General features: G+C 46.4%; 1 protein-coding gene across 1 annotated transcript in view; it reads left to right on the top strand.

Moving 5' to 3' along the window:
• LOC144611063 (uncharacterized) overlaps positions 1–16,864 on the top strand; it is a 148,217-nt gene that overhangs the window by 34,791 nt on the left and 96,562 nt on the right. The window contains exons 3-4 of the mRNA XM_078430151.1: positions 6,568–6,644; positions 13,018–13,149. Of these exons, the coding sequence (XP_078286277.1) occupies positions 6,568–6,644; positions 13,018–13,149 (209 nt within the window). The remainder of the gene's footprint in view (positions 1–6,567; positions 6,645–13,017; positions 13,150–16,864) is intronic.

Genomic DNA, 16,864 nt, shown 5'->3' with positions numbered 1-16,864 from the left:
ATCCTGCAGAACAAAATGCATCCAGCAACAATATTGTAACATCTTTTTGGAATATGGAAAATAAAACATTCTGCGGGTTACTTTATTGATAATAATAATCTGAATGTATCAAATTCAGCGTACAGTGTAGGTTAATTCCCGGAATGGCGGGACTGTCATATGTTGAAAGACTGGAGCGACTAGGCTTGTATGCACTGGAATTGAGAAGGATGAGAGGGGATCTTATCGAAACGTATAAGATTATTAAGGGGTTGGCACGTTAGAGGCAAGAAACATGTTCCCAATGTTGGAGGAGTCCAGAACAAGGGGCCACATTTTAAGAATAAGGGGTAGGCCATTTAGAACGGAGATGAGGAAAAACTTTTTCAGTCAGAGAGTTGTGAATCTGTGGAATTCTCTGCCTCAGAAGGCAGTGGAGGCTAATTCTCTGAATGCATTCAAGAGAGAGCTAGATAGAGCCCTTAAGGATAGCGGAGTCAGGGGGTATGGGGAGAAGGCAGGAACGGGGTACTGATTGAGAATGATCAGCCATGATCACATTGAATGGCGGTGCTGGTTCGATGGGCCGAATGGCCTCCTCCTGCACCTATTGTCTTTTGTCTAAATTAGTATGTAAATTGCATGCTTAATGTCGATAGGCATTAGGGGTGTCAGGGGTTACGGGGAGAAGGCAGGAGAATGGGGTTAGGAGGGAGAGATAGACCAGGCATGATTGAATGGTGGAGTAGACTTGATGGGCCGAATGGCCTAATTCTGCTCCTATTACTTATGACCTTCTGATAGCACTCGTTCAACATATTGGGGAAACTTGCCGATGAATGGAAATTTCCCCAATTTATTCGGCTAGTTCATACATTTTAACCGGGCACTTGTAATAGAAATTGTAAATTTTGTGTCGGGTTGGACGATGAATGAAGTTTTCCAAAAACGAGTGGCGTATCCCGTCCTCGAAGTGTCGAATACCAATGATTTGCAAAGTGCAAATTCATTATGAGCTTGATATTTGAACAGGAATAGTTGTTTTCAGGAGAAAATTTGTGCTGGAGTAACGTGCTCACTTTAGATGGTTCCATTAGAAGAATAAGTAGATTGATGCAGACTTGTTAAACGTTTTTATTCGGATAACATTGGGAAACGATCCATGTCGTGCTCTATTCCAAAGACGAAACAACAGTTCAAAGTGCTTTCTTTGTCACCTATGCAACTGCACAGTGAAATTCATTTTGCATATGTTACACATGAGGTGGATAGTAGTTCAGGACTGCTTTCTGGTTGCGGTTGGATGGTTCGATTCCCTGATAACAGCTGGGAAGAAACGGTCCCTGAATCTGGAGGTTTCACACTTCTACACCATTTGCCCGATGGGAGAGGGGAGAAGAGGGAGTGGCCAGGGTGCGTCTCGTCCTTGATTGTGCTGCTGGCTTTGTTCTGCCCGACGGCACCTTTTCAAAGACCATCAATGGTTCAATCGTGCTTTATTTATCACACATGCAACTGCACAGCGAAATTCATTTTGCATATATATCACACTTGCGGGAGCCGCCATTTTCATAGAGTCATAGAGTGATACAGTGTGGAAACAGGCCCTTCGGCCCAACCTGCCCACACCGGCAAACAATGTCCCAGCTACACTAGTCCCACCTGCCTGCGTTTAGATTTCGATTTTTTTAGATTTAGAGATACAGCGCAGATGTAGAGAAACAGGCCCTTCGGCCCACTGAGTCCGCGCCGCCCAGCGATCCCCGCACATTAACACTAACATACACACACTAGGGACAATTTTTTTAAACATTTACCCAGTCAATTAACCTACAAACCTGTACGTCTTTGAAGTGTGGGAGGAAACCGAAGATCTCGGAGAAAACCCACGCAGGTCACGGGGAGAACGTACAAACTCCGTGCAGACGGCGCCCGTAGTCAGGATCGAACCTGAGTCTCCGGCGCTGGCTGTAAGGCAGCTGTAAGGCAGCAACTCTACCGCTGCGCCACCGTGCCGCCCAACGTTTGGTCTACATCCCTCCATACTTGTCCTATCCATGTACGTGTCTAGCTGTTTCTTAAACGTTGGGATAGTCCCAGCCTCAACTACCTCCTCTGGCAGCTCGCTCCACACACCCACCACCCTTTTTGGTGCTATTGGCACCAAAGCAGAAGGAAAAAGGCTGAGTAATCGTGTGGTGGCAGGGTGCATTTTAAGATTATGGATTATCGATCCATAGTCACAAAGCACGTTATGGGAGGTAGACACAAAATGCTGGAGTAACTCAGCGGGTCAGGCAGCATCTCGGGAGAGACGGAATGGGTGAGTGTAGGAAGATAACTGCAGATTCCGGTTCAAATCGAGGGTAGACACAAAATGCTGGAGTAACTGTAGGAAAATAACCGCAGATGCTGGTTACTCCAGCATTTTGTGTCTACCTTTGATTTGAACCAGCATCTGCAGTTATTTTCCTACACTCACCCATTCCTTCTCTCCCGAGATGCTACCTGACCCGCTGAGTTACTCCAGCATTTTGTGTCTACCTTTGATTTGAACCAGCATCTGCAGTTATTTTCCTACACAAGCAAGTTATGGGGATGGAAGAAGGGAGCTGCAAAATGGCACAACTTCCCACTGAGTCCTTATTTTGAAGAATCCAATGAGTTAGTTGGGACTAACTGGTTGCTGGTTGCAGTAACCAGGAGTTATTTGGGACCTCATATTTTTAGTTGCTCTACGATCATTGTGCTCTGTTACTAATGTATGATTGTGCTTATGAATAGTATGCGTTTTCTGGAATGAATGCAAAACAAATCATTGCGTTGTATCTAGATGTACATGACAATAAAGTATTAATTGAGCTATTATTTAAATAGGAGTTCTCATTTGGACTATTTCAATAATGGGAGATACAAAGTTGGAATAACGTCAAAGTTGACAGTCTAGTTTAGTTTAGTTTAGAGATACAGCGCGGAAACAGGCCCTTCGGCCCACCGAGTCCGCACCGACCAGCGACCCCCGCATATTAACACCACCCTACTACACACACACTAGGGACAATTTTACATTCACACCAAGCCAATTAACCTACAAACCTGTACGTCTTTGGAGTGTGGGAGGGAAACCGAAGATCTCGGAGAAAACCCACGCAGGTCACGGGGAGAGCGTACAAACTCCGTACAGACAAGCACCGGTAATCATGATCGAACCTGGGCCTCTGGAGCTGAAAAGGCAGTAACTATACCGCTGCGCCACCGTGACGCCCAGTCATTGATATATAATGGTTTAAAGCAACATATATTACATAAGCAAGCCTAACATCACCCAAGAAAAAAAGATCATCGTGGGTGAATTTTAAATATTAACTTGAAAAAGAATTGCAATTCTCTAGCATATACGAAAGACCCAAAAGCAATATGTTTCAGAATTTATTCAAGGAGCACAACCGTTTTTCCTCATAGTACACAAATGTACTAACTTGAGGGTGGAAACATAGATTGCTGCAATTATTTTTCAGAAGAGTTGTTCTGGTTGATGATAATGATAAGGGGTTATTTTGGTCGATAGGACTGTGCACCATCATTGATTCATTCAATTTGGAGCCTTTGCAGTAATGAACTCTGCTTCATGCTTCATGAGGTGAAAGATCTGATTCAAGTGCTCTTAGCTTGCAATCCAAAACACAAAAATTAGTCATTTCTAAGCAAGTGTTTGGATGTTATCATCTGGTCATTGTGATGGCAGTAAACGAAGGTTGATCACTTGATGCATTTCTGAGCCACCAGTTAGTCAATCATTTGATTGCAAATCTAATTGATGCTACATTTTGTTCTCTGTGTGAAGTGGTAGCCTTAAAAAATGACCAATAGATGTCTAACTCCTTAAGCCCCTGTCCCACTCAGGCGATTTTTTAGGTGACTACAGGCAACTAGGCTGTCGCCACACGGTCGCCGGGGTGTCGCCTGTACGGTCGTGGGTCGTCTCCAAAGAGTCGTAGCGTCTTTCTGGTCGCCGCTGGATCTTGAAATGTTAAAAAAAAATTGGCCACTGTTGGTTTGATGCCAATGATCATAGCTTGACGTCTCTTGACTTGGGCGCTGTCGTAGGCTGTCGCCAGGTTGTCGCCAGGTGACGTAGGTTGTCGCCGGTGCTGACTTCGGTGAATTCCATTGGCGACAACCTACGTCAACCGGCGACAGGTGCCGGCGTCAAAACCGGAGGCCAAAATGACGTGAATTGTCTTCAGTTGTCGCTGCCAGGGTCGTAGCTTGTCACGGGTGGACGTAGGTTGACTTCGGTTGTCGTAGGTTGTCGCCTGCGTGGTCGTAGGTTGTCGTAGGTGCGGTCGTAGATGGACGTCCTAAGTCGCGACGATTGGGTCGCCGGTTGTCGGTAGCTTGCCGTAGCTTGACGTCGACTAGTTGGTAGGTTGTTGTCGCTTGTCGTAGACATTGTCGTAGGGGGGGGTCCAGTCGCCATTTTTTTGCCGAACTGCTAGGATTATTGCAGTCGCCTAAAAAAACGCCTAAGTGGGACAGGCCCTTTTTAAGTCTCCAAAATAGTGAGCAAGAAACGCACGTATGGGGGATTGTCTTTGAATGTGGTGTTGAGATACAGCGTGGTAACAGGCCCTTCGGTCCACTGGGTCCGCGCCGACCAGGGCTCACCCCGTAAACTTGCGCTACCCTGCACGCTGGGGGCAATTTACAATTTTTTTTTTACAAAAGCCAAATAACCTACAAACCTGTGGCGTGTGGGAGGGAACCAGAGCACCTGGAGAAAACCCGTACGGTCACACGAAGAACATACAAACTCCATACAGAGAGCACGCTGTAGTCAGGATTGAACCCGGATCTCTGGCACTGTAAGGCAGCAACTCTACTGCTGCGCCACCGTGCCGCAGTTGATGATTGAAGAGTCGGTGAAATTCTTCGAGCTCTCGTGTTTTGGTATTTTTTAAGCACATTGTGTATTTTGAGACCTCGAGGGTTTTCTCTGGGCGCTCCAGTTTTGTCATCGTACTTACTAGGCACGGTGGCGCAGCGGTAGAGTTGCTGCCTTACAGCGAATGCAGCACCGGAGACTCAGGTTCGATCCTGACTACGGGCGCTGTCTGTACGGAGTTTGTACGTTCTCCCCGTGACCTGCGTGGGTTTTCTCCGAGATCTTCGGTTTCCTCCCACACTCCAAAGACGTCCAGGTTTGTAGGTTAATTGGCTGGGCAAATGTAAAAAATTGTCCCTAGTGGGTGTAGGACAGTGTTAGTGTGCGGGGATCGCTGGGCGGCGCGGACCCGGTGGGCCGAAGGGCCTGTTTCTGCGCTGTATCTCTAAATCTAAAATCTTTAAAAAAATCTTATTAGAGAGACATCTATTTAGCTACAATACAATACAATACAATACAATACAATACAATATATCTTTATTGACATTGTACAGGGGTACAACGAGATTGGGAATGCGCCTCCCATACGATGCAATAATTTAATTAATTTAAACAACAACAACCCAACGAAACAAATTGTAACAGTTTTAAGACAGAATAAAGTGCAAGTAGATCTGTGCCGGTTCACTGTGCGATGTGACCATCCGGCTCAGCAGGACCGGTTCATAGCAGCTATGGCCCTGGGGATGAAGCTGTTCCTGAGTCTGGAGGTGCGGGCGTAGAAGGCCTTGTATCGTCTGCCCGATGGAAGGAGTTCGAACAGACTGTTGCAGGGGTGTGAAGAGTCTTTGTGGATGCTGGTGGCTTTTCTGAGGCATCGTGTGTTGTAGATGCCCTCCAAGTCTGGTAGCTGTGTTCCGATGGTCCTCTGAGCTCTACGGACTACCCGTTGAAGAGCTTTCCTCTCTGCCTCCGTGCAGCTGAGATACCACACAGGGATGCCATGATTTATGTTTCACATTATGTGCTCGTGTGAATGCAATTTTACTCACCTCCTTCTCCTCTCCCACACACAGCCCTCTCCCGCCAGCGATTGTCAGTTATAGTAGGAAATCTCTTAGAATATAGTATGCAGATCTCAGCCGTTGAGAGACTGCGTTGTTAGCATCGAATCTATTTATCATGCAGTTGTTTCTCACCGGGTAATGCTTTAACGTGGATATGTTGTACTGGTGTAGTTGGAGGGTTTGATGATAAAGCTGTCTTGGACTTCAAATGAACGTCGTGAGTGACTTCCCTCTGGGAGGAGACTGCAGACTGTCAAAGCCGCCACAGTTAGGCACATAAAACAGCTTTTTTCCCCGAGCAGTAGCTCTACTCAACAGCCAAAAGTCTGTAGCCTCTTTTTACCCTGGTACTTTATTTTCACATGTTTAAATTATAATGTTTTATTTTTGATATCGTGTTTTTATCCTTTTGCGAGCAAAACACCAAGGCAAATTCCTTGTATGTATACATACTTGGCCAATTAAATTTTTATTCATTCATTCATTTACACCAAGCTAATTAACTTACAAACCTGTACGCCTTTGGAGTGTGGGAGGAAACCGAAGATCTCGGAGTAAACCTGTTTCTCAATATACGTGTGGGTTGTATGTTGGTTGTACACAAGCGATACGACCGATATTTTCTTCTTCTTCCAGATCAGGCCTGTTGCCCACAGTCGGATAATAGCGTCCGCAAGATTTCGGAAGTTTACACAAGAGCCATGCATTATTTGGTGAGTATAGAACTCTAAGAGCCTTGGTGAGACCGCACCTGGAGTATTGTGTACAGTTTTGGTCTCCTAATCTGAGGAAAGACATTCTAGCCTTAGAGGGAGTACAGAGAAGGTTCACCAGATTGATCCCTGGGATGGCAGGACTTTCATATGAAGAAAGACTGGATAGACTAGGCTTATACTCGCTGGAATTTTGAAGACTGAGGGGGGATCTTATAGAAACATATAAAATTCTTAAGGGGTTGGAGAGGCTAGATGCGGGAAGATGTCACCAGGGGTCACAGCTTAAGGATAAGGGGGAAGTCTTTTAGGACCGAGATGAGAAAACATTTCTTCACACAGAGAGTGGTGAGTCTGTGGAATTCTCTGCCATAGAAGGTAGTTGAGGCCAGTTCATTGGCTATATTTAAGAGGGAGTTAGATGTGGCCCTTGTGGCTAAAGGGATCAGGGGGTATGGAGAGAAGGCAGGTACAGGTTACTGAGCTGGATGATCAGCCATGATCATATTGAATGGCGGTGCAGGCTCGAAGGGCCGAATGGCCTACTCCTGCACCTATTTTCTATGTTTCTATGTTTCTAAGACAGCTGTGGATGTACACATGCAGATTGAATAATGATGAATCAAATGTTTAGCCAGGTGAATTGACCTTCCATGCTGGGGCAGCACAGTAGGGTATCTGCCTTACAGCGCCAGAGACCCAGGTTTGATCCTGACTACTATCTGTACGGATTTCGTACGTTCTCCCCGTGACCTGCGTGGGTTTTCTCCTGGTGCTCCGGTTTCCTCCCACACCCCAAAGATGTACAAGTTTGTCGGCTAAATTGACTTTGGTAAGAATTGTGAATTGTCCCTAGTGTGTAGGATAGTGTTAGTGTGCGGGGATCGCTGGTCGGCGTGGACTCTGTGGGCCGAAGGGCCAGTTTCCGTGCTGTATCTCTAAACTAAACTAAATTAAACTAAACTAAACTAAACATGCGTAGACACAAAATGCTGGAGTCACTCAGCGGGTCAGGGAGCATCTCGGGAGAGAAAGAATGTGTGATGTTCCCTTTGTCTGAAGAAGGGTCTCGACCCGAAACGTCACACATTCCTTCTCTCCCGAGATGCTGCCTGACCCGCTGAGTTACTCCAGCATTCTGTGTCTACTTTCAATTTAAACCAGCACCTGTAGTTTTTTCCTATATACTAATCATGGCTTGCGCTATGTATTGGGTTGGCACCAACACTAAACTCTACACCCAGACAAGAATAGTTGCATCCATTCACTGAGATCCACCAGCAGTCAGCTTTAAGTGTCCAGATTTTATTTTTTTAAAACACTCATGCTCTTACATTCTTTTTTGAATCCTTCCCTGTGTGAGATCTGGTTACCCTTTCCATCTGCCTGCCTGTTAAACCAGCAGTTTGATAAAACAATAACTGAATTTATCCAAAAGTCCTGCCACAGCATCGTCCTTGTGATCAACGGAAAGTGTAACAGAAACATAGAAACATAGAAAATAGGTGCAGGAGTAGGCCATTCAGCCCTTCGAGCCTGCACCGCCATTCAATGTGATCATGGCTGATCATCCAACTCAGTATCCCGTACCTGCCTTCTCTCCATACCCCCTGATCCCTTTAGCCACAAGGGCCACATCTAACTCCCTCTTAAATATAGCCAATGAACTGGCCTCAACTACCTTCTGTGGCAGAGAATTCCACAGATTCACCACTCTCTGTGTGAAAAAAAACTTTCTCATCTCGGTCCTAAAAGACCCTTATCCTTAAACTGTGACCCCTTGTTCTGGACTTATCATATCATATCATATATATACAGCCGGAAACAGGCCTTTTCGGCCCACCAAGTCCGTGCCGCCCAGCGATCCCCGTACATTAACACTATCCTACACCCACTAGGGACAATTTTTACATTTACCCAGCCAATTAACCTACTTCCCCAACATCGGGTACAATCTTCCTGCATCTAGCCTGTCCAACCCCTTAAGAATTTTGTAAGTTTCTATAAGATCCCCCCTCAATCTTCTAAATTCCAGCGAGTACAAGCCGAGTCTATCCAGTCTTTCTTCATATGAAAGTCCTGCCATCCCAGGAATCAATCTGGTGAACCTTCTCTGTACTCCCTCTATGGCAAGAATGTCTTTCCTCAGATTAGGAACGCAATACTCCAGGTGTGGTCTCACCAATGCCCTGTACAACTGCAGCAGAACCTCCCTCCTCCTATACTCAAATCCCCTCGCTATGAATGCTAACATACCATTCGCTTCTGTTCCCCCAGAGGAGAATGCGCACATGCAACAGAGAACAAATGTTAATTTTACACTTTGTCACAGTCTAGCTAATGTATTATTCAATACTTTGTCTGGACAATGGCTCGACAATGCATTACATCGTCTAGATATTAATGTTCCGTTGAACCAATGAACCAATATTCGTATCAGATTGGAGAACTGGATAAACTGCAGAGAGTTGTGGACACAGCCCAGACCATCACACTAACCTACCTTCCTTCCATTGACCCCATCTACACTTCACGTTGCCTCAGCAAGGCCACCAGCATAATCAAGGACCAGTCTCACCCCAGTTGCTCCCTCTTCTCCCCTCTCCCATCAGGCAAGAGGTACAGAAGCTTGAAAACGCACAGCTCCATTTTCAGGGGCAGTTTCTTCCCAGCTGTTTTCAGGCAACGGAACCATCCCATCAACAACTAGAGAGCGGCCCTGAGCTACCATCTACCTCGTCGGAGACCCTCGGACTATCTTTACTTGGCTTTATCCTGCACCAAACGTCACTCCCTTTACCCTGTGTCTGTACACTGCGATGGCTCGATTGTAATCATGTCTTTCCGCTGCCTAAACTAAACTAAACTAAACTAAACAAGCAAGTGGGGGGATGTGCGAGCTTGTATTTAAGCATCGTAATGTGCCTTAAACTATTTGAGTATATGGAAGGAAATCAAAGTGTGACTGGGATGGCCTTGGGGTGGCAACGCACAGTTTCCTACCCATTTTAAAACAAATATCTGCTGGGATAAAGAGAACCCGTCTTTAATATTTCTGCTGCTTGGCACAGGGTGGAGTTCCTTGCTTCCTGAATAGCTCCCTTCATAAAATACGGAACAGTGAGGCAGCTCAAAAGCAAAATGGCTGCTCTCATCAGAACTTCTCTGAGGTGCAGGAACCTTTTTTCTCATCATGGCGAATTTCTGTGATTCGTTAATGACATTGGAGCAAATGGGGTAGCGCAGTGCATCCAAAGTTCACTGACGTTAAACAAAACTACCCATTCTCCTTTTTACAAGTCCGCCTTAATTAAAAACTTCTACTTGGTCTGCCGTTAATTCAATGAAAATGTGCATCATAGGAACCTGTCAGATTTCGCGTCAATGTGCTTTTGGGCTCCAATTCACTTACCAGGTCACTGCCTCCTCTCAACTGATTGTCCCAATTAAGAGTTTACCAAATGAAGAACATTACCACTCCCACAGAAGCTTTCATTTTTTCCAGCTGCATGCAAGTGTGTGATGTTGTTTTACATGCTACACTGGAGAATAACAGGTCAAAGCAGTGTTTATGAAATAACATTACTTCTGTTTGAAAACAGCAAGATTTCACTTTCTTGATCATTTGGAGCGCAGAAGAGAATATTTCGAGATACAGCACAGAAACAGGCCCTTTGACCCACCGAGTCCGCGTCGACCAGCAATCCCCACATATTAACACTATCGTATACACATTAGGGACAATTTACATTTATACCAGGCCAATTAACTTACAAACCTGTATGTCTTTGGAGTAACATAGAAAATAGGTGCCGGAGGAGGCCATTCGGCCCTTCGAGCCAGCACCTCCATTCATTGTGATCATGGCTGATCATCCACAATCAGTAGCCTGTGCCTGCCTTCTCCCCGTATCCCTTGATTCTGCTAGCCCCCGAGAGCTCTATCTAACTCTCTTTTAAATTCATAGTGTGGGAGGAAACGGAAGATCTCGGAGAAAACCCTCGCGGTCACGGGGAGAACGTACAAGCTCCGTACAGACAGCACCCATAGTCGGGATCGAACCCGGGTCTCTGGTGCTGAAAGCGCTGTAAGGCAGCAACTCTACCGCTGAGCCACTGTTTCATGAGCACATAGAGTGATAGAGTTCTACAGTAATGAATCAGGCTCTTCTGACCAACATGTCCACACCGACCAAGATGCTGTGTCTAAGCTAGTCCCATTTGCCTGCATTTGGCCCACATCCCTCTAAACCTTTCCTATCTAAGCCCTGTCAAAGTTTCTGTTAAAGTAGAAAGTAGAAAGAAAACTGCCAACTGCCTCTCAAAAATGAGAGGACATATGTTTAAGGTGAGGGGGGAAACATTTAATAGGAAATCTGTGGAATTCTCTGCCTCAGAAGGCAGTGGAGGCCAATTCTCTGAATGCATTCAAGAGAGAGCTGGATAGAGCTCTTAAGGATAGCGGAGTCAGGGGGTATGGGGAGAAGGCAGGAACGGGGTACTGATTGAGAATGATCAGCCATGATCACATTGAATGGCAGTGTTGGCTCGAAGGGCCGAATGGCCTCCTCCTGCACCTATTGTCTATTGTTTATTGTCTATTGTCCATTGAACCTGAGGGGCGACCTTTTGACACAGAAGGTGGTAGGTAAATGGAATGAACTGCTACAGGAGGTAGGTGGGCCAGGTAGTATCACAATGTTTTAAAAAACATTTGGACAGGCACATGATAGGACAGGTTTAGAGGGATATGTGCCAAATACAGGCAGGTGGGACTAGTGTAGATGGGGCAAGTTGGTTGGTGTGGGGCAAGTTGGGCTGAAGGGCCTGTTTCTGCACTATATGATGCTCTGGCTCTATGGCTGAATGTGAACAAAAGTTTATCATGTATCGAAGCATGTCTTGCAATAGCTCCCATTACTTTTTTTTAATATCGAAAAATACTTTATTCCAGTAATAAAACATTTTTCTTTTCAAAAACTCCATCCGACATTCCCGGAGGTTACACATTCAATACAGATATTCATTGTCAGATTTACACAGAATCCCTTCCCTTATTTGGAGGGGCGTCTCTCTCCACCACATGCTGCCCCCCATGTCCAGCAGCGGAAGGACCCCAGACTGTGGTCCTCCCCCCCAGAGCCTTGGCGTTGGCTGCACCAAGCTTCAGTGCGTCCCTCAGCACGTACTCCTGCAGTCTGCAGCGGGCCAGTCGGCAACATTCCCCAACAGACAGCTCGCTCCGCCGGGCTCCCATTACTGCCTGCGACGTTGGACTTTTCTTAGCGGAAGCCTGGCATGAGAGGCATGGGTGCCCATTTGCCTGCCCTCTCAATGGCTACCTGGTTAGTCAAAGGGAGTCATGGAGTCACATACAGCGTGGAAATACTCTCCCAACACTCTGCCCAGAGGAGCTGTGAAGCTTCTGTTGCTGAGCACGCTTGAGAGGGAGTACAAGAAAATAACTGCAGTGGCTGGTACAAATCGAAGGTATTTATTCACAAAATGCTGGAGTAACTCAGCAGGTCAGGCAGCATCTCAGGAGAGAAGGAATGGGTGATGTTTCGGGTCGAGACCCTTCTTCAGACTGAAGAGGGGTCTCGACCCGAAACGTCACCCATTCCCCCTCTCCTGAGATGCTGCCTGACCTGCTGAGTTACTCCAGCATTTTGTGAATAAATATGCTTGAGAGGGAAATTGATAGATGTTTGCATATGAAGGAAAAAGGAACTACCGCTGGAATGCGTCGCCCTGGGGTAACATTTCACCATGACCTCGTGGAGTGACGGAGCTGCCACTAGGGGGCTGTGTGTGCAGGAAGGAACTGCAGAAGCTGGTTTAAACCGAAGATAGACGCAAAATGCTGGAGTAACTCAGCGGGGCAGGCGGCATCTCTGGAGAGAAGGAGTGGGTGACGTTCCGGGTTGAGACCCTTCATTCAGACTGAAAGTGACAGGAAAGGGAAACGAGAGATATAGATCAATAGAGAGATAAAGAACAATGATGATAAAGGGAACAGGCCATTGTTAGGTGTTTGTCGGGTGAAAACGAGAAGCTGGTGTGACTAGGGTGGGGGAGGGATAGAGAGAGAGAGGGGATGCCGGGGTTACTTAAAGTGAGAGAAATCAATATTCATACCACTGGGCTGTAAGCTGCCCAAGCAAAATATGAGATGCTGTTCCTCCAATTTGCGTTTAGCCTCACTCTGACAATGGAGGGGACCGAGGACAGAGAGGTCTGTGTAGGGATGGGAAGGAGAATCAAAGTGTCCAGCAACCGGGAGATCAGGTAGGTGCAGGCTGGATGATGTCTCCTGCTTCTTTTGCCTGTCATCTCATGTTTCTAACACCTGCTCGTTCCACTTCTGCTCGCAGTGTGGTTGCAAATGGAGACCTCTTGAGCCCAGCGATCCGGCTGCTCATTCCAAAGAGAGTGCTGTGCCAGTGGGAGCAAGTCCTGGCCAGCATCACAGAGAAAGTCAACCTCAGGACCGGCGCCGTAAGAAGGTGAGTTTCAAAGAAGGCGGCCGCCGAATGCGGTGAGCGCGCAGCCTGTTGGGAAATGTAATGCAGTTGATGGAGCGGCAAGAGGAGATTGTACCATGTTGCATAGAAACATAGAAACATAGGTGCAGGAGGAGGCCATTCGGCCCTTCGAGCCAGCGCCGCCATTCATTGTGATCATGGCCATGTTGCATGGCCAAAGATTTAGACTTCCATGTTCTATTGAAGTTTTTAAGTTGCCATGAGACTCTTTGAAGTGGAAAATCTCTGGCCTTTTGTGTTAACCCCCTACTTTTTCCCCCTTTTTTTCACGGGTTATTGATTGTGGACGGTCAGCCATGATCACAATGAATGGCTCGAAGGGCCGAATGGCCTCCTCCTGCACCTATTGTCTATTGTCTATGTTTCTATGTTACTACTCTGTCACTGGTGACCATGCCTGCAGCGGACTAGCCTCACACATGCCATTCCCTCGCCCTCCGTCCTTCCCGAGCGAGAGGATTTGAGGTCCCACTGCAGTTGTACGGGGCCCTGGTGAGGCCGCACCTGGAGTATTGCGTGCAGCTTTGGTCTCCTAATTTGAGGAGGGACATTCTTGCTATCGAGGGAGTACAGCGTAGATTCACCAGGATAATGCCCGGGATGGTGGGACGGACGTATGATGAAAGAATGGGTCGACTGGGCTTGTATTCACTGGAATTTCGAAGGATGAGAGGGGATCTCATAGAAGCATATAATTTTTTTAAGGGATTGGAGGACCATGTTCCCGATGTTGGGGGAGTCCAGAACTAGGGGTAACAGTTTAAGAATAAGGGGTAGGCCATTTAGGACTGAAATGAGGAAAAGCTTTTCCACCCAGGGAGTTGTGAATCTGTGCAATTCTCTGTCACAGAAGGCAGTGGAGGCTAATTCACTGGATGTTTTCAAGAGAGAGTTAGATATAGCTCTTAGGGCTAACGGAATCAAGGACTATGGGGAGATATCAGGAACGGGGTACTGATTTTGAATGATCAGCCATTGAAGGGAATCGAAGGGCCAAAGGGCCTACTCTTGCACCTATTTTCTATGTTTCTATGTCTCCCACTTCTCCTTCCTAGTTGTTTTACCAGTTCTACGGTTTAGTTGAGCTTTAGTTTAGGGATACAGCGCGGAAACAGGCCCTTCGGCCCACCGCGTCCGCGCCGACCAGCGATGCCTGCACATTAACACGACCCTACACGCATCAGGGAGAATTTACAATTTTACTTGCTGGAATTTAGAAGATTGAGGGGGGATCTTATAGAAACTTACAAAATTTTTAAGGGGTTGGACAGGCTAGATGCAGGAAGATTGTTCCCGATGTTGGGGAAGTCCAGAACAAGGGGTCACAGTTTAAGGACAAGGGGGAAGTCTTTTAGGACCGAGATGAGAACGTTTTTTTTCACACAGAGAGTGGTGAATCTGTGGAATTCTCTGCCACAGAAGGTAGTTGAGGCCAGTTCATTGGCTATTTTTAAGAGGGAGTTAGATGTGGCCCTTGTGGCTAAAGGGATCAGGGGGTATGGAGAGAAGGCAGGTACAGGATACTGAGTTGGATGATCAGCCATGATCATATTGAATGGTGGTGCAGGCTCGAAGGGCCGAATGGCCAACTCCTGCACCTATTTTCTATGTTTTCTATGTTTCTATGTTTACCAAGCCAAACCTGTACGCCTTTGGAGTGTGGGAGGAAACCGGAGCCCCCGGGGAAAAGCCACACAGGTCACAGTACAAACTCTGTACAGACAAGCACCTGTACAGTCAGGGTTGAACCCGGGTGCTGTAAGGCAGCAGGTCTACTGCTGCGCCACCGTGCCGCCCTTCCACCTTGTTTCTCTTGAGATCACACCTTCCCTATCTAGCAATGGACCTACCGGGCAACACCTTGTCTGAGGTCATTCGCGGATGGCCCTGATTGGCCCTGGTCTTTTCTTACCTCCAGTTCTTCACCTCCCCCACACGCTACTTTCAGTCTGAAGGAAGGTCCCGACCAGAAATCTCACTCGTCCTACCCATCCTTTTGGTCACCAGAGATGCTGCCGGACATGTTACTTCACTCCAGCACTTTGTGTCTATCGTTGGGACCTGTAAAAGGCGCGCCTTCCTATTGATTTGACTTAAGATATATCACAGAAGTCCATTGGTGCAGGTCTTACATAGAAACATAGAAAATGGGTGCAGGGGGAGGCCATTTGGCCCTTTGAGCCAGCACTGCCATTCATTGTGATCATGGCTGATCGTTCACAATCAGTAACCCCTGCCCAACTTCTCCCCATATCCCTTGATTCCACTATCCCCTAGAGCTCTATCTAACTCTCTTTTAAATTCATCCAGTGAATTGGCCTCTACTGCCCTCTGTGGCAGAGAATTCCACAAATTCACAACTCTCTGGGTGAAAATGTTTTTGCTTATCTGTTTTAAATGGCCTCCCCTTTATTCTAAGACTGTGGCCCCTGGTTCTGGACTCCCCCCAACATTGGGAACATTTTTCCTGAATCTAGCTTGTCCAGTCTTTTTATAACTTTATATGTCTTGGATTTTATAAAACACTCGCATTGAACTTATTTCAATTAGATCTTAATTGTAAGACACTATCCTCAGCCATCACGAAATAAGTGACTGTGGGAAGCGTTTGATGATAATATTGATTTCTCTAACTTCAAGTAACCCTTGCATCCCCTCTCTCTCTCTTTCCCTCCCCACCCCAGTAATTGTTCTAGTTTTAAAGTCAGAGTCTGTTGTGTTTCATTGTATATAACTCGTTTTCACCTAGCCTGTTTTCTTTATAATTGTTACTTATTTGCATATATTTCATTCATTTGTTTTATACCTCTATTTCACCATCTCTATCTCTCGTTTCCCTTTTCCCCGACACTCAGCCTGAAGAAGGGTCTCGACCCGAAACGTCACCTATTCCATTTCTCCAGAGATGCTTTCTGACCCGCTGAGTTACTCCAGCTTTTTGTGACTATCATCAATTGTGGGAAGAAATTGGTTTCTGAAACATTTGAAAATTTGTTGACGCCAGTTGTTCCTGTAACTAAACATACAGAAGTCACCGCCACTTGGAGAGGCATAGGGACATACAGCGTGGAAACAGGCCTCTTGGCTCATTTTGCCCAAACTGGTCAACAAGTCCCATCAACACCAATCCTGCCAGCATTTGGCCCATGTCCCTCTAAACCAGACCTATCTATGTACCTGTCTGAATGTTTCTTAAATACAGCTACAGCACCTGGCTCAACTACCTCCTCTGGCAGCTCATTCCATAAAAATACCACCCTAGGTTTACTAGGTTAATTCCCGGAATGGCGGGACTGTCATATGTTGAAAGACTGGAGCGACTAGGCTTGTATACACTGGAATTTAGAAGGATGAGAGGGGATCTTATCGAAACGTATAAGATTATTAAGGGGTTGGACACGTTAGAGGCAGGAAACATGTTCCCAATGTTGGGGGAGTCCAGAACAAGGGGCCACGGTTTAAGAATAAGGGGTAGGCCATTTAGAACGGAGATGAGGAAAAACCTTTTCAGTCAGAGAGTTGTGAATCTGTGGAATTCTCTGCCTCAGAAGGCAGTGGAGGCCAATTCTCTGAATGCATTCAAGAGAGAGCTAGATAGAGCTCTTAAGGATAGCGTAGTCAGGGGGTATGGGGAGAAGGCAGGAACGAGGTACTGATTGAGAATGATCAGCCATGA

Source organism: Rhinoraja longicauda, chromosome 2 (assembly GCF_053455715.1).
Source record: "Rhinoraja longicauda isolate Sanriku21f chromosome 2, sRhiLon1.1, whole genome shotgun sequence".
Classification (NCBI taxonomy): Eukaryota; Metazoa; Chordata; class Chondrichthyes; order Rajiformes; family Arhynchobatidae; genus Rhinoraja; species Rhinoraja longicauda.
This window is presented reverse-complemented; position numbering and strand designations above follow the sequence as displayed.